General features: G+C 43.1%; 1 protein-coding gene across 8 annotated transcripts in view; it reads right to left on the bottom strand.

Moving 5' to 3' along the window:
• macf1a (microtubule actin crosslinking factor 1a) overlaps positions 1–18,465 on the bottom strand; it is a 241,766-nt gene that overhangs the window by 116,902 nt on the left and 106,399 nt on the right. For all 8 annotated transcript variants that reach the window (XM_040121367.1, XM_040121374.1, XM_040121370.1 and 5 more), the window contains 3 exons: positions 17,702–17,791; positions 15,032–15,109; positions 13,750–13,842 (listed from right to left, as the gene is read on the bottom strand). In XM_040121367.1, the coding sequence (XP_039977301.1) occupies positions 13,750–13,842; positions 15,032–15,109; positions 17,702–17,791 (261 nt within the window). The remainder of the gene's footprint in view (positions 1–13,749; positions 13,843–15,031; positions 15,110–17,701; positions 17,792–18,465) is intronic.

Here is an 18,465-nt window from a genome sequence, read left to right as displayed (position 1 = left end):
ACATGACATGCAGGCGTAAACGTTCCTCACAAAGCATGTGGTCTGTAAGCACAATGTACCAGTTCCTACAGTCTACATATCACTACACTGTGTGCAGGTGTGCATGTTTAAAGCCCTGGTTTTAAGACTAAACACTTTTCTCTGCTGCTGGATGCCAGTGTATATGTAAATGCGTATATCCGTGTACAAAGTGTATATGTGTTGCTGTAGATAAACAGATAAGTACACACAGATAAACACACAGACAAGTGAGTGAGATTAGAGCGGGGAGCAGAAATGATCAGTGCGGCCATGATCCAGTCACAAACATCCATGATCCACTAGCAGCCCCCTGGGGCTCTGGATCAGCCCTCATTTAAAAAACATGCCCTCTTTGAAATTTTTTGAGGACAGGAGGGAGAGCGAGGGATGGAGGGAGGAGACAACTATGAGGGGAAAATGGAGGATGGACAGGAAAAGAAGATAAAAGAGGTTTGGTTTAATGGTTTTATTAGCATTTAAACAAAATATGCCTCTGTAAACCCCTTGCTTATAGCAAAAAGGATGGATGGGTAGATGAAGGATACATAGACAGATGATGGATGGATAGCTGAATACCTTCAGACACAGTAGGACGAGTATATATATGAATTTGAGTGGTGGTTTCCGTGTGTGGTAAGAATCCCCTTGAGGCTTGACGAAGCAGCCGTCTCACTGATGAATGCGCATTTCAAATCCCTTTTTATGCAGAGAAGGGCAACACACACCCCAACATACAAAGGACAGCTGCACTTCAAACAGAACCCGGAGGAATCCTGACATGTACGCACACCCCATGACACGGGAAGATGCACAAGAAAGGAGTATCGATTACTGCTGCCCGGTAAAAAACCCTCTTAACCACGGAGCTCTGGGGAGGTAGAATATACATTATCTGTATGTGTGTGCGTTTCTCATGACTCAGCAGCAACTGCGCATCAAATGAGACACATAGCACCAAACACAACCTGACATGACGTCAGCTGCTGTACTGCACAGCCATGCCGTTCTGTCTTAATAATCATCTGTCACTGCACTAGCTGCAGAAGCCTTTTCATTTTCAAGTCGAAGGAGCGCTGAACAGCTGTAAACTAGCAAAAAAAGCTCACTCTCTCTGAGTCACAGTCTCTCTGAAACCCTGGGCTGGACTATAGTTAGCTGAGGTCCAAACAGATGTGTGCATGTAAGCTTTGCAACCCACTGTGGACAAGATCTTTCACTCGTGTTAAATTGAGATTCATGCACTTTAGACAAAACGCAAAATATTTTGTGGGTTAACTCCATTTTCGACTTGTAAAGCCACTCTCAGCTGGTATCTCTGATGAAGTGTTTACAGGTTTCTCTCTGGTTAGTCGTTGAGACTTGATATAAATAGAAAACTACAACAAGAAAGACCTTGCTCTTTGCTATTTATATTTGACCAGACATCAACAAGAATAACTGACAAACATCAAAACAATGAGATTTGATGCCCTGCATCATAGCTGTTTCTTGACAATGCAAAAGGGGTTAAAAACTTTTTTCTTTGAGACTTGTTCTTGTGGGCAGGACTACTTACCTCAGTACTTTTCTGGTACCAACCAAAATCTGTCTGTAGCACTTTTTTTTTAAAAACAATATTCGGTCCTGATAGCAAGGAGCTTGTGACTAGGCAGCAAATGGCTGATTTAGTGTAGCAGCAAATAAAAGATTAGAAATTAAATTTAAAAAAAACAACACATTATTTAAAACAGTCAAATATATTGAAGAAAGATTACAGTGTCAATCACCCACACAGTATGATGGCAATTATGCTAACTGAACCTATCTTACCATTCTGCTTACCCCTAAAAAACCTTAACCTTTTTGAGCCAAAACCACCAGAGCTAGACAGACAGAGGCATAGACACACATACTTATACTGTGTGCTATTGAATTGATGGGAAATAAGTTTCAGTTTGCACCAAAAGGGAACCCTGTCATTTAAAGCAATGACCTTTCTCTCACACACACAAACACCCGTCCTGTCTGTCTCTCACTCTCTAACAGACGTCAGTAGTGAGCTAGCATGTGTGATAATCAGAAAATAACAAGCAATACAAGGAGAAAGGGAGAAAGGGAGGGAGGGAAGGAGGACACTGGAAATGAAGGATGGCGAGACAGTCTGGGCTGCGTTGATTAGCCTCCAGGGACAGAGGCGGAAAGAATGAAGAGGCATAGTGCCTTTCATGAGCTGATAACAACACACACACACACACACACACACACACACACACACACACACACACACACACACATAAAACCTTTCATGACCAAAAACATGGTGCACAGATGACAACAAAGGCACCCTTCAAAAACCCACACTCATACAAATCAAGAGCTGTGAATGCCTCTCCTGGCATTATATGGTTGACATGGTTTGAAGGATGGGCTGCAAAAAGCCCCACTGTAATAGGTTTAATGTCACTATTGCTCACTTTGCAGCAAAACGGTCCAAGTACATAAATACCTCTCAAGTTCCATTCTCCCCTCTAAGTTCTCTTTAACAAAGACATTCCTCAACTCCTGGGAAAAAATTCTTAAAAAACAAACAAAACTGTGGTCAGTGGCTACGTCTGGGTCTATCTGGAGTCTAAAAGTGAACCATGTGCTATGGAACCTTCACTTATCTCTGTCCACCTTTTCCTTAGTGGGGCGGAGAATCGGGATGTGGAAGTAGAAACACTTTGCATGTCAAGAGCTTTGGCGCAACTACCATTATTTTGACTACTTATTAATCTTTCAATTATTTGTGGTTTATGAAATGTCAGAAAATTTTGAAAATGCCCAGAAAGAAAAGCTGCAAACCTCGAATTTGCAATTGCTTGGCATTTTTTTGGTTGGGAACCTCTGGATTAATCAAATAACTGTTTGGACTCTTCAAGGCAGAAGTAAAGGTAATAAAGATATAGAGTTGGGTAAAGGATTTGTTGGCTGGATGACATGACACAAACCTGTGGCAGGTATTTTGCAGCTGCCTGTTGCTGCAGTGACAGAGGACTCTCAATCATGGAGTCCAGTCTCTCTGAGGAGCTACTGGTCAGCCCTCCCCAGTCTGTCTGACTGGGAGTGGTGCCCGCTGTTTCTGGAGAGGTCAGCGGCAGGTCACTGGCATAGCCTGACTCCAAAAGAGATGACCTCTCTTGTGCTCGAAAGGGAGAGTCCAACCTAAATCCCTTGACACCCACAGTTTCCTGAATCTGCAATTGGTTAGAGGACAATGGGGTTTCGTCTGCAGACATTTTGGCTCTACTTTTGTCCTCCTCAGACAGTAAGACTTTGAGAAGGTTTCCTGTGACCAGAGATGGGGCAGGAGGCTCTTTGAGCACCTCAACTTCACTGTCACTTTCACCCGTCAGTACTGGAGAGCTATAGTCACTGGGGTACATTGTCCTCACCACGCAGAGTTTACCATCCACCTCTCGGATATGGACCACGCCTTTGCACTCCCTCTCTGACGGTGTCTGCACCACCCCTAATGTCCCTTCTGGTCCTCCCTTTACCCCTACATCCCCCTTTTCTTCTTTCTCTGCTCTCCCCTTGTCTTTTTTCTCCTTCTTCTGACGGAGTATCCAAGGTTTCTCTAGGACCCCTTGGACTTTCTCCCTAACACGACACACCCTTCCTCCCCCTGGAGTGGTACTGCCCAGGGCTGGGGCTGTGTTGACTGGGGAGGTGGTGGTGGTTTGGCTCGGGATGCTGGAGACATCTATGATTGCGCTGACAGTGTCTTCCTCCCCGGGAAGGCAGAAGACCCCTCTCCAGGCTGGGCTGGGCGTGGAGGACACTTCAAGTATTCTGCTGCCCAAAAGGCCCCCTACATTCTCACTCGTAGAAGCGGGGGAAAAATATTTGGAATGAGTTAACTGGGTGTCGGGCACTGTTATAAGAGTCATAACTCTGTTGCTAAAATCTGAGTCTACTGTTTCTACAACTGTGGCTTTTTCCTCCTCGTCTTCGTCGTCTTCCTCTCTTTCATCATTCTCATGGCTTCTTTGTTGCTCGTAGTCTTCCTTTTCTACGTCTCCTTTCCTGTTCCTCTTGCCCTTGTGCTTACGTCTGAAACGTAGACGTTTCTTTGGTGAAAGAGGGGGAACACCACCAAGTTCTCCCTCCCGAGGAGGTCTTACACAACCAATGGAGTTCCCCATGTCTTTGATGTTGACAGAGAACAGTATATAAAAATAAACCAAAGCCAATACAGTCAGTTAATCCAATCGGAGAGGCTAAATTAATGTTCATTTAGGTTTGCACATTTATTCCAGTTGCTTGAGAGCAAAATCCAATCCCTCGAAAAAAGGGACACCAGAGAGGAAATGTTCAGATAGACTCACAAGTGGCTGACAGCTCCCTCATCAGTCTGATACCCGTGAGCAATGTGAAGTTAGGACAAGTAGGTTTAACTCCATTTTCCATGGCACCATCTTAAATACAACCTGGTGAGTAAAAAGATGGATGGTAGGAGCTGTCACCGGAGGAGAGAGCGAGAGGGGGAAAGTCAGTGTTTTCCTCAGGCAGGCAGTTTTATGCATGTATATGTAAGAGAGTATGTATATGTGCAGGCAGCTGGCTGCTTTACGTGGTCTGCTTTCTCTATCCCAGAAGACTTGTGGTCGCAGTCAAGGAAACAAGGGCACAGTTATGTCAGCAGAGCCACATGAGGGAATTAAATTTGGTTAGGGTTAGGCGCATGATTTATCACCAAGCTTTTGGCAGGTGAAGTGTTACCTGGTGAAAGGCAATGTGTCAGGCGGGATGATGAGTGTGGGAGAGAGAAAAATGCAGTGCCGTCCAGTGCTATCCAGCCCATTAGTGAAGCTCCAGCCGCTTCACACACACTCCATGTGTCCGTGTATTACATGAGATCGTCGATAAACCACGAAGCAAAAGTCAGTTTCAGGTGCTGGTGTAATCCAGGTTCTCTATCTTCACTCAGATCTAGCAGCTATCTGATCTCATGAATTAACGATGCCTCTCTCCTACTGTGGTAATGTTACTGCAGTGCAAGAGGAGAGAAGTAAGATCAGTAAGGCAAATCAGCCCAAAAAACAGAGATCAGTAGGAATCCTATCTGTCATGGTAGTAGCAGTGGGAGTAGTATTAATGGTGACGCTGTCGATATGCCTCGTAGTAACAGCGAGCTTGGTGTCTCATTCTGCCAAGGTAGCACAGTGTCCAGATTGGTTGTGGGTGAGAGATAGTGTGCAGTTAGCCAATGCTGCCACAGACTGCAGGGCGATTCAGCCGATATTCTGACAACTTGTTAAATACTCAATCAGAGCATCGGCTTCCCTCTCCAATGTCTCTCCTTACCACCCTCCCACGATTCAAACTTCTCACTGAGCGGGTGTCTCATGTGATGTGTCAATCCTTCCAGCACGTGTGTGTTCCTCGTCTTAAGGGACTGTTGTTGTCAATATGCTGGAATCCAAAATTGCTGGCGTTAATTTCTCCCTTCGACGAGACTGGCAGGAAAGTTCGCAGTCTTCACAATGATCATCTGGGGCAGCCAGATACCTGTGGAATCAAGTCATCGTACTCCAGAAAACCTGCGTTATGCATCTGTGTGCCTTAGTAGGGTGCCAGTCTAAAGCTGGAGGCAGAAAATTTCAATCCGACTCCACCTTAAGCTCCCCAGAGAGCTTAGCACCACAAGCCTCTCCCCTGGATATCAGTGTGAAGAGTCGCCCCAACTTGATGTCAGACTCCCTGAGGACCGGAGTTGAATGGGAATTGTGTTCCAGTACTGTCCAATCATAAACCTCCCGTGTCCTTCTGTCAGTCTCCCAGTTACTGAGACAAGATTCCCCCTCTTCAGGTGGTGCAGTGCGACGATGCAACAGCCTGACAAAATCCACAGTTTGCAGGAGGTGGGGGGTATTTAGACCATGTCTTACGCTGAGGCAAAAAACAGGCGGGCTCCTCTCTGGTGCCTTTTCGTCTACTAATACCGCCTCACGTCCACTAGATCCAATTAGGAGGAGGCATCTGGGATAGGATCTGGAGCTGGACTCTAAGGAAGAGGAAGGGAGGAAGAGACTGGTCCACAGTTGGCTTAGCTATGGTCTTGTCAAATCCAGTTCTAGTCGCAGACCTACTTCACATTCAGATGTGTATCTGGAACAGAGCCAAAGGAATACAGTGTCCAGCGAAAGGCAGTCCCGAACTCCCACAGCACAGCAGCAGAGGTTAGGAAAAGAGGGTCCGCACTCCACATCCCCTTAAAAAAACAAAGACATAAAAGGAGCAAAAACCAGGAACACAGGGCGTCTCCGGCTAAAATGAGACCATGGCTCCGTCAGACCAGCGTGGCTGGATTGATCCCATTGATACGGTGCAGGCTACAGAAACAGCAAGCGTGTGGCTGTCCAGCAGAGTGTATGAGCGTGTGTTTGTGCCTGCGAGGTTGGGCGGTCCCCTGGTCAGCTGTGTGAGCCCTTCTGCATACGTGTCCATGAGTGTGTCTTGTCCTGCTGTGCGTTTGTGGTTTGAGGCCTGCTGATCAGGGGAAGCCAGGAGCTCCAGTGACAGCAGGCAGTCTGGATTCGTCTCTCCCTCGGCTGGCTTCGCTCCTCTGCTCTATCCCTCAGTCGCGGACGCCAGCAGAAAGAGAGAAAACCCTAATCTCCTGGTTGCTGCAGCTTCACACTCTCTTCTGCTCGATCTCTCACTCTCACAATCCACCCCTCCCTCCTTGGCGCTCCTCCTCCTCCTATCCGCTTCCTCATTACTCCTACCTCTCTCTCACTCTCTTTCCTTCTCTCTCTCTTGGCTGTTAGTGAGCAGCTTTCTGTGCCAGAAACACACACATGCACAAACACACTTGACCCAAAAGCTTCCCTGAATGACAGCCTGCAACAGGGACGGAGAAAAAAATAGCAAGCAGGAGAGAAATCAAATCTAAATCAGGCTGTTGCATCTCTGCAACTTAAATGAGAAAAGGGGTAAGCATTTCAACCTGTTTCTGCCCATCTCTTCCCTCCATCTCCATCCAGCTATAGGTTTTGAATGAATCTGGGGTGAAAAGATGAGGCACAGAGAGGAGGAGGGCGCGAAGAAAGAGATTTGAGGGAATTAAAGGAAAGTTGAAAAGGACAGAAGAAAAACAGGATGGGATGGATGGAGGCTGTGAAAGGATCAAGAGCTGAGAGAGGGGGAATTTAAAATGTTTTCGATACGTTTTAGGCAGCTTTTAGTTAACGTTTCAATATCATTGGTTGTCTTACGTGATTGCAGGCAATGTTGGAAATCAATGAGAAGGACTGTTTAATGGTAATATGGAATTCGCAGGAATCCTACATCAATCTGATGAAGTACCTGGATTTTACAGGCATTTAATCCACTGCATTAGCCAAAAATAGCCCTTTTCAAACTGATTTTATTCATCTAGAAATGTTCGGTGTTGTGCTGAAATGATTATGAATGGATGGACTTATTGTTTTTCATTTTTGTCAAGAAAAAAATGTAAAACATATTCTGGTTCCAGCAACTTAAAAGTGACAATTTTATGCTATTGTCCCTGTTATATCATTGTAAATGGTATCTGTGGGTTTCAAACAGTTTACTGGACAAAACAAATAATATCAAAATGTCATCTTTTGGGAAATTGTGATTTTTACTATTGTCTGACAGTGAATAATTAATCGGAGAAATACTTGACAGATTATTCGATAACAATTTCAATTTATATAGTGCCAAATTATAACAGAAGGTATCTCAGGGCACTTTTCATACAGAGCAGGTCTAGACCGTACATGGCGACAAAAATAACCATTAGTTGCAAACCTAATGGATATTGCAATAGAAAATTACACATACCAGGTCAGGAAATTTGATCCAATTTGAAACCCAAAATAGTAATGTAAAGATTCTGACTGGAGCACAACATCTAAAAAAACAAAACAAAACAAACGTCTCATATTTAACTCTCCTCCTACACCACTTAACACATTTAAAAGTCTGCTGCAACAAACAGTCTTACAGGCTCCATAGGCTTCCACCCACCATCACACACGTTTAATAACATACTGTAGCTCATACATGTGATCCTGTACCGTACAACACGTCAGCAACACTGCAGGAGAAGAGGACCTAGAGAAATCAAGGTACTTTGAATGTTCGCAGTGCCTAATGTATGGCAAATATTTTCACAGACACATATGGATGGAGACCGCTAAAAGGCGGTAGCAGGCTGAAATGGTGAAAGCCGCAGTAATCCATTTTCTCTCATTAACCGAAAGCACCGGAAGCACAAGAGAAGAACACGCACAAACACACGTGGAAATGGCACGAAGCAGTGGGAGAAAGGCACTAATCAATTCCCCGAGGCTTTCATCCCTTCACTCTATGCCATCACGAGCTTTGGAAATCAGACTTTAACCTTTGTCTGAACCCAATGTCAGCTATTTACAAGTCACAACCGCTGCATGTTGAGCTTTTGATCAAATATTTGGCATTGAACCTTAACTTTACATCCTTTACATCTCAAACCTTTTCACCCAAACCTTTTTTTTAATCTTTACATCCCAAAGCTAATTTGAAAAGAAGATTTGAAAAAAATCCAATTTCAGACACACTACTCTAGACCACCGTTAAAAATAATAACGGTGATGAAAAGCCAACTTCGATATGCTGTTGTATGCAGATATTTCTTGCTTTGCAAGCACTTGGGAGCTGCACTGCTGTGTCTGAGTAATAAACAGCCTACAAGATATTATACTATATTCCTCAAAGTATTACTGTCCCCAGCTAACATAAAAGAATATGTAGAAGAAGAGGAATGAGCTCCAAGACCTTCCACTTATTTATATTACCAAACAAGAATAAACAAGTGGTGATAAAAGACTGAAAATGAAAAGTCATTCAATCTAGTTTGTATTGCTTAGAAACCTCACGACTGTTATGTTGAAAAGGACTAACAATTGTCAAGTACACAAAAGATGTTCGTATCGAAGCCAACCAAAACAGTAAATTTACGGACCAGACAGCTAAACAATGAGCTGAAACTCACTATCAAGCTCTGTAAAGCCGAGAGGAGCTGCAGATTCAGGAGGTTAATTCTCTGTACATTCATCACTACAAACAACCCCTTTCCCATTGTCTCATTGTTTTCTCATTTTCCTTTGATACTTTGTTCGTCTATAATATCAGTTACAGCCACTTTAAGAATCTTGTCTAGTTGTCGTGGGCCGTGCCCTTGGGTTTTTTTGTCAATGCTTTAAATGTTTTTGTCTCTACTCCATGGTGGTAGTCAAGCTCCGTAGGTAATGCTGCATACGGTAGCTCTATGGCTTGAGAATGACATATATATACCAACATAGATAGAAATATATATATAACTAAATGAGGGCATCAATGCCATAACACAGCTTGAGTTAGGAGCTATTCAAGCACTGAGACATGTTTTTAAAACCTACACGTTCTTGGCAATGTGGTACACTGAAAAACAACTGTCACTTAATGGCATTTAACTGTTTCAAATGGGCACTACAGTTTTAAGTGAGGTCTGTTTCCACTGCTGAAGATGGTGATCGATCTATGCAGTATAAGCCTACATTAGTACCCTTGAACAACACAAATAAACTGGCCCCGTCTGCCGACTCTGCCTTGGAGCATGACAGTGAAACAGTGATGAATTTCTTAGCCAGCTCAGAAATCAACTCACTAGGAGTTAGCAGTAACGCACAGCTAGCTCAGCCAATCACAGGCGGACACAGCGCAACAGGAGGCGGGCTCAGGGACAGGAATGTCTCTGTTTGGCTGAGGACGTCCTACAAGCCAGGTCATCTGTAATACTGAACTAACTGGTGGCACCAAGTGGTTTGTCTGAGTAACTACAACACGGTTTCTATTTGTGTTTAGTAGGACAAATGATGGTGAGTTATGATCAGTTTCTGTTGTTACTACAGCAGATAATGACAACCATGTTTGACTGCTCCAACAACCACAGCTGTGAATTTTTCATGGCATTCTCATCGCAAGGGCCGATTCCAATTTATGACTAAAATGTAGAAGTATGATTGATACCAGAAAACTTTCCATGGCAAAGTGGTTCTCGGGAAGACAGAAATTTGCAGGATATATGTGGAGAAGATGTGATGAAAACACTTCTGAGCTGTTTGACGTCAGCAGAGTGGCTGAGGGAGCAGGTTGCCAGAGCCAGCTGACAGAGCGAGGTGAGACAAAGATACCAGCTCATGCGTAACTTGATGTGCTGGTGAAATAGTGATCAACGACAGTTATGACCCAAATGAAAAATGATAGCTCTGTGAGAGAGTTCCTATAATTAGCTGTTGCGCTGAGTCATTCATGGGCACATAGACGTCCTGATCACAAAGACCTGGCGGCTTGTTTCCAGAAATTACTTCTTCATCAGCATACTCACCATCATGATCATCAGAACAAAGCGTCCCGTGGGAATAATGTGGAAATTAAAGTTTTCTCTACTGATCTGGGCCAAGTACCTTGGCAACAGTGAATATTTGTGTCATGTTGACTGACATAAACACAGCAAACAACACTGCGCTGAAGAACTTTCTGAAGCTTTCCTGCTTTAATACACTGTATGTGACAAACAAAAACAACTGTGAGCTGTGATTTGACAAATTGGTATTCAACATACACACTTGTATTGTGCAGTGTTTTTGTGTGTAATTTTACGTCGAGTCAGAAGAAAACAGTGTTTTGTGAAAATGTTTTTTTTGTCATCATCAAAGATGTGACTCTTAGACCTTGAGGTGGATGTGTAACAGACCTCTCCCTTCCCAGTATATAACACAAGTTCTTATACCGTCCTACAGAGCTTGAATGCTGTATGTGGCACATGTTGCTGAACCCACCACTATGGATTTACAGTAATGACCATGTAACCACTGACGTGCCGCAGGGACACAGAGCTCTGTGTGACTGGAGTTTCTCACTGCAGCTCTAATGTAAAGCTGTCGTCATCTCTTGCACCCAGTGAACTCCTGAAACTCAAACTAAATGCTGCTCTGCAGGCCGAGTCCCTCTCTCCCTCCACACTCATTTTATTTTAATTTTCTTCTTCATTCCTTTCCTCCAGAACACCTGCCACCTGTTTCAGCCTCCGTCCTGTCCATAATCTCCAGGTTAGTTCTCTCGTCCCCGTCCTGCTTCCCTTCATCTCTCTCTCTCTCTCTATCTCTCTCTCTCTCTCTGTAACACCATGTTCTGCTGAGTCATGCCCACTGAAACGGTTGCCAGGGTGTCATGGACTACTGTTTCCATGGCAACCAGCTGCCCGTGTCACCTTGCAGGGTAACGTCTAGTGGTCAACTGCAGCAACTACAAGTAGTTCACGACCCTATCTAGAATCAAACGGTCTGGCTAAGTACTGAAAAATAAGAAAGCAAATGAGACGCTGGGAATGTTTCTTTCAAACTCAAAAGTCGTCGTATTAATTCTTTTTTCTCTCTTATATGGTTGACATGCAAGGCTCGGGCCCAGTGGTAACAGGAGTGCTGCTGTAATGTTTTATTAGAGTACAACTCATCTGCAGGCTAAAGTGATGCAGGAAAATGTTGAGGAAAAGATTATATATCATGAATCAAAGAGAAAACAACAGCTCAGATGACTGATTTTCCAGACTAAACAAGCTAGTTCCACAGTTCAATTCAGCAATGATTCACTTAGAAATTTATTTTCATTTACAACTTTACAACTACAAACTTTTTTAGCTGCAAATCACAGAGATTTTGCTTTTGTCTTTTACTGTGAAGCATTTTATGATAACTTCTCTAGAACAAATACATTTTTATTTTACTGACTTGGCGGCCACTTGGGGGCAGCAATATTGACTAATCACCTTTTAAGTTAATATGGTAATCTTGTTAGCAAAAAGTTGCTGCTTTACACATCCAGCAGTTATGGAGCAAGATGAGCATTCCTTTGGAGTCGTGTTTCTGTGCACTTGATGAATGCAAGTCCAATATTCACTCTGTTTTAGCTCTGTATTTGGTCGCCATCAACTCCTGAGGGAAATATCTGGCTCTTTAACTGCTTAATTCTCCACTATGTTCACCAGCTAGTCGCTATCGCGTCTGCTTAGTTCTAAGCATGTAGTGTACAGTGGGGTTTTTAAGAGCTTTTTCTCTAAAAACAGCTGCTAGCTGCAGTGAGAGTGAACCAAAACAGTAAATTTACAGAGCAGACAGCTAAACAATGAGCTGAAACTCATTATCAAGCTCTGTAAAGCCGTGAGGAGCTGCAGATTCAGGAGGTTAATTCTCTGTACATTCATCACTACAAACAACCCCTTTCCCATTGTCTCATTGTTTTCACATTTTCATTTGATACTTTGTTCGTGTATAATATCAGTTACAGCCACTTTAAGAATCACGTCTAGTTGTTGTGATCATATGATTGCAGAAAATAATCTGAATTATCAGTTTTAGCCACAAAAATCATTTTAAAATACAATTTTGCAAAAGCATATTCTGCTATTATCGTGTACCCACAACCTTCATACAGGTGGACTTTTCAATCTCTGATCCATGTGGATAGTACATTATACTGTATATTTTGTTAGATAATTGGAGTCTAAACAACTGGTCACATAGTGGGGTTTATTCATAATGTATTTCATTCTCCTTGAACAATAACTCGTGGAGCAACTTTGAAGCTGCCATCATCCTGGGCTTACAGGGAATCGCGGATGAAGTACAACCAGCCTGCATGTGACGGTAAAAACAGGGTATGCCTGGTAAACAGGAACAAACTGCAAATCCAGAATCAGGGTTTATACGAAAGCCTAGAGACTGAACATGATGTCCCCTGTGCTCCCTTTATGCCTGGTCTGTCCAACTCTTAAACTAAAGCCAAACAAGCTTGTGTTGTGATGTTTTATAGGACAACTTCCTGCAAGGGCCTGCACAGAGGTGGTTTTATAACACACATTCCGGACAACAACAACAGAATTCGATCACAGATATGCCCAAATGCCTTGGAACACAGACTGACATTGTGCACTCTTAAAACGCTTATAAAAACACAAACTTGCATGAGAAACTTGCAACAAGCGCAGCATAGTATACACACTAACATGTCAGCTAAACACCATGTTGTTCTCTTAATGGACTGCAGAGTTTGTTGTTCTCAATGAGAGCAGACGTCTGTGCATTCTCACTCTACAGACTGAGGCAGTGAAGTAAACCATCATATTGGCAGGAAAAAAACTTCTAACACCCAGAACATGTCTTGCTCAGAGATTCCACAGAAGAACATGGACAAACACACACACACACACACACTCTTATTTCCAGTCAGCACTGGATGAAGCAACCTCTTCTGTTGCATAAGTTAACAGTGGTTTGCCAGCACACACAGAGCAAAGCTCGTCCTGGCAGTGATAATAACTCAAATCCCAGTAGCTGGACAGAGATGCCAAGTAACAACAGGACAACACAGAAATAAAGTCCCGATTTGGAGCGATTTGATTTCATTCTAATCCACTTAAAATCCAGATTGAATCACAGCAGTAATGATGTGAGCCATAACTCAATCATGACATAATTAATTAAAGGCATTATTACATTGTGGGCTGGATCTAAGAACCTTTAGTTGTCCATTAAGTTTTTCGAAATGCAGAATTCGACAAGCATGTACACGCCGGTTTGCCTGAATTAACTACTAACAGGGTCTAAGGCAGGAAATACAGAGCCAGACACTGCAGGACAGCGCGTGAAGGGCACCGACCTGGAAGTGAAGGATGATGGTCCAGATCAGACCTAACGTCAGTTTAGGGTTCCCATCTGTAATGTCATCGTTCCTGATGTTCACCAGTTTGACCTGAGAATGAAAAATATAAACTCTTAGTTTGATTCCTAAGAAAAGACTCAAAGATTTTGCCTCAAATGTACACATTTTTGTCATCATAATTTTGAACAAACCTGATTGGACAAATGAACACATAACTGGTCTTCATTTCATTATGTTTAGGGTGAAGAATGATCTCTGCTCCAACTATCATGCCAATTATGTGTAAGAGACTCTCTCAGACCTTGTTAAATCTTGGGTCGTTGGCTATAATTAGACGTAGTGAAACTCAGAGAGGACTCGAAGAAAGAAGCGGTCTGTCCTCCGCCACTGTCTCCAGGGAACGAGACATGAGAGACGAGAAAGATGGGGACTTACAGAGATACGGAGGAAGAGGTGTTTTAAGTGAGAGACGGAGTAAATGAAGAGATGCAGTGTAAGTAACATTAAATTGGCAAAGACATAGCAAGATAGGGCGAGAAGGAACAATAAAAGATGCAGTATGAGAGAGTAGGCAGATAAGTCTTTAGATGTTGTATGATGAAGCCCTGTACTGCAGATAAAGAGTAGTTAAAAAATAAGGTGAGGATGGCAGTGTTTTAAAACAGCTTTCACTTTATAATAAACAGATTATTTGGAGCGTGTGGTACAGTTACAGTATGTAGAATTAAGAAGTGCATGTTACTGCATAAAATGCATCTCTCTCCGCTGCACCAACAGACCATCTGGCACAAGAATCTGCCCAGTTCCAGGAATGAAAGCATGTGGGTATGTTTTAGAAAAACTTACAGATAGCGTTCACAGAAATGTTCACACTGAGACTCCTGGAAATGAGTATGTCAAGGAGAAGCGTGGTGTGGCTTAAGGAAAACAACGCCAAATGCAGGGACTTACAGGGATAACAGGAAAAAGATGGAGAGTTGGAATCCTTTCTGGACACTACAAACTACAGTACTGGCATTTTAATAATTGTTTATAATCCTTATGAACACCACACAATGTAAACAGTGACAAAGAGCAAAAGAAACGTTCATCATTTTTGAATTCGCTGTTGTATGGGAGTGATAGTCGTAAAAATATTTTTTTAAACCCAGATGTTTTGGTTCTTATTAATCTCTTATTACTATCGTTTTGAGTGTACACTATTATGTACATTACAGCATATGAAAAGGATCTTCATGTTTTGATAATCCACATTATGTCTGTCTGTGTGTGTGCATACCTGTCTCTGTTTGAGGAAGTCCAGTGCTATTTGGACATTCTGTAGTCGATGAAATCTCATTCTCCCCTTTTCTCTGGGCTGGAACAGAAGAGAAGACAAAAATATAATGAGGCAAGTCAACAAAGAGATTTAAGTTCAGTGATTTTTAGTGACAGAAACACAGGAGGCAGCAGTTTGTGCAAACAATGCAGAATTAAATCCACAGTGCAGTGAAGTCATGAAATGGTCCTCTGGGGGGGCGCTGTCTTCAACAGAAGGCGTTAAAGACATGCCAAAACTGTCGAGCGAACCAGACTCAAACCATGATGGTTTAGCATGAAAAATGTAAACTTCGCATCAGACCGTTTACTTCTTAGAGTTACGAAAGAAAGAGTTTAAGAGAAAGAGAGGGAGAAAACCAAACACACACACAAACACAAACACACACACACACACACACACAAAATCCTCCAATGAGTACATGAGTAAAGTGCAGGATGCAGATGTGGGTTCACACTGTGCTGGTAAAGAGAAGGTTCACTCAGGATTAGTCATCACATTAGCCAGACAGAAATACTGGAGAGGAAAGGAAGTGTGTGTTGTACTGTAATTTACTTGTATCCTCATAAGTAAACCTTTGTTTTTATTTGACTGTAATTTTCATCTCTCTGATAAGCACTTCGGTCAAAATCTGTTGTTTTTAAATATGCTCCATAAATAAATACACGTATGTAACTGAACAGTTTTTAACATGTTCATTTTTAGTGACTGGACAAACAACGCATGCCGTTTTTCATTCCGTCACTCCACCTGGGAGTGTCAGTGTAATTCTGTATAATCATGCTTTTGTTTTTTGGGCACATAAACGTGTTTATGAGACGAATAATTAATCTAATAATTAACAAAGAGAAAAACAAAGGAATGTGTTAAAATGTCCGATCAGGAAACACCTTTAATGGCAAATTACTTTTTTTTTTACTACGATTATTGCCTTGATTTTTTTAATAGATATGAGAACACACAATTTTACATTTTTACTACTTAATGAAATAACAGTAATTAAACAAGAAAATATAATCTCATTAATAGCAAATCCAGCTCAATCACCTAAAAATACGTTGTGCGCAACGCATGCAAAATAGCAGTAGAGCACTGTTGAGTGAAAACATATCTTCGAAATGCTAACTTTTTTGAAGGTTGATAAGAGTCCAATTCTATTTTTTGAATGTATTTATCCATCTCTACATCAACTCATAAAGGAGAAAGTATTTAAAATGAAATGAAAATTAAAAAAACCACCAGAACTGGAGTCACGATGCTGTCACCCAACAGAAATGATGGCCGACATGTAAAGTCATACAGTAACACAGCATTGTATGGTGTCACGTGCAGCCTGGTTTTGTTGGTCAGAAGTCAGTGGCACAGCACGCTCATGCAGCCTCACACCTCTGCCTATGGGGCAGAGGGTAAAGCTGAGGGGTCAGAGGTCAGTGTGACAGAGTGAGCGGTGGAGGGGGGAGAGGGTTTGATTTGAACATACTCCCTGAGCTCCTTCCTCCTCCTCATCCTCCCCTCTGAGCAAGATGAGAGGGGGGGCCCGCGAGGCGTATGCCCTTTTCAAAGGGCCGCTTTTCTGTTGCTATGGTGACAGAAGGAAAGAAAATGGGAGACAGGAAGAGGGGAAGGGGAGATGTAGTATGAGAATTGGTGGATAAAGAAGACAGACTGAAGATGGCAGGAACAACTGAGAAAAGGCACAATAGTACAGTAACTGCAATTCGGAGAGGTGAAGCTGCAAAACACTGTAAATGACTGTAAATGAGCCAATGAGGATGAGGAGTCCTTAGACTGCAGACTGTATGATACCTTCGAAAGCTCAAGACAAGCTACTCCTTCTGCTGTGATTGTTTTGTCAACCTCTGTCTCAACGTTCAAGAATTGACTTTTAATCTTAACTTGTGAGGCAAAAAACAGACTAGAAGTCCTCAAAGTGCTCAGGGGGAAAAAAAGGGTCATTTGAACATGACAAATGGGGAAACTAGTGGGAACGATCAAACGCTCCAGAACAGCTACTAAATGGACCTTGCAGTGGGACTGTTTTGTCAACTAGTGTAAATGAAGAAAAGAGGAAAAACTCATGGAGGTGTTTGGAGGAGGTGACACTGTCAGGCAACATTGTCCTAAATATGTGCTCTGTGAGTGTCCTTTGTGTGACTGTGTGAGTTGTGCCTAAGCTAACCACAGTCAGCAGATCTTTTCTGTCTGTTTACCTTTCTGCAACTAAACCAGCCTGCGTCACATTGTGGCCGGTCTGTCTGTCAGCGCTAGGATTAGGACTCTTACATCATCCCGCTGAGCAAAGTCGGTCCACTGGAGCTTAAGGTCCTGCAGTACTACTGCCGACTTACAATTGGTGATCTGGGAACGTCGGGTTGTTCGACTTTGGCCTCAAGCGGGTTTGGACACTCCAGTAGCATTGTTAAAGAGTTTATGTACCATTCACATGACAAGGGGGTGACAGGGTGTGTGACGGAGCAGAGGCGGAGGGTGTGATGGAAACCATTACAGTGTGATAACAACTAAGAAAATAATCGTGTCTGTGCAGGTGTGTGTGTGTGTGTGTGTGTGTGTGTGTGTGTGTGTGTGTGTGTGTGTGTGTGTGTGTGTGTGTAAAAGAGGTAGAATCCATACCAGGGTAACTCCGGAGAGGACCTCCAGCAAGGAAATTAAGTTGTGTCCATCCCTCAGGTCCTCATACAAGTCTGTGATGTGCTTCCTCACCTGAGAAAGGCGGTAGGAAAGGGGAGTGAGGAGGAGGAGGGAGGGAAGGAAAGGGGAGTGAGGAGGAGAGGAGAGGAAAGGAAGGGAGAAAGGTGGAAGAGGGGAGCAGAGAAAGAGAGAGAGACAGAGAAGTTAATTCCACTCTCCAATCATCCCTGTGTTGACTCAACACTGTTGACATCTGCCAGGCCGATTGTCCCACAGCTGACAGGGCTAGTGACAGCGATTGCCGGGCCAACAGAGACGAAGCACCAGCTGTGGCCTCTTGTCTCTGTTGCCGTGACATTGCCATGACAACGAGTGGGGAGGGGATGGGTGTCTTACCGGTGGCCACCGCTGCTGCCACGGTGACTCAGCAGCCCGGCTGAGCTGTGTGATCAGCATCAGTGCTTGTCTAGTTTGAAAGTGGGACACTCACTGAGACGGACGGGCAGAGAGACATGCAGAAAGTGACAGACAGTGAGTGCTTCAGGCTGAAAAGAGAGGGGATAATGGAACGGCCGTGCTGTGACGAGTGAGGAAAGTATCACGAGAACTGAACCGAAAGAGGAAAAAAAAAGACACAAATACCAAATCGGTACAGTCTGTCACATTATTTTTTTATTTTGACTTATTTACTTTGCGCCACTGAGAAACAGTGTTATTTTGACAGCATCACATGATGCTTTCTCCAT

The sequence above is a fragment of the Xiphias gladius genome, chromosome 24, assembly GCF_016859285.1.
Source record: "Xiphias gladius isolate SHS-SW01 ecotype Sanya breed wild chromosome 24, ASM1685928v1, whole genome shotgun sequence".
NCBI classification, from domain to species: domain Eukaryota; kingdom Metazoa; phylum Chordata; class Actinopteri; order Istiophoriformes; family Xiphiidae; genus Xiphias; species Xiphias gladius.
Note: the sequence above shows the minus strand (reverse complement) of the source record. Positions and strands in the feature narration are given on the sequence as shown.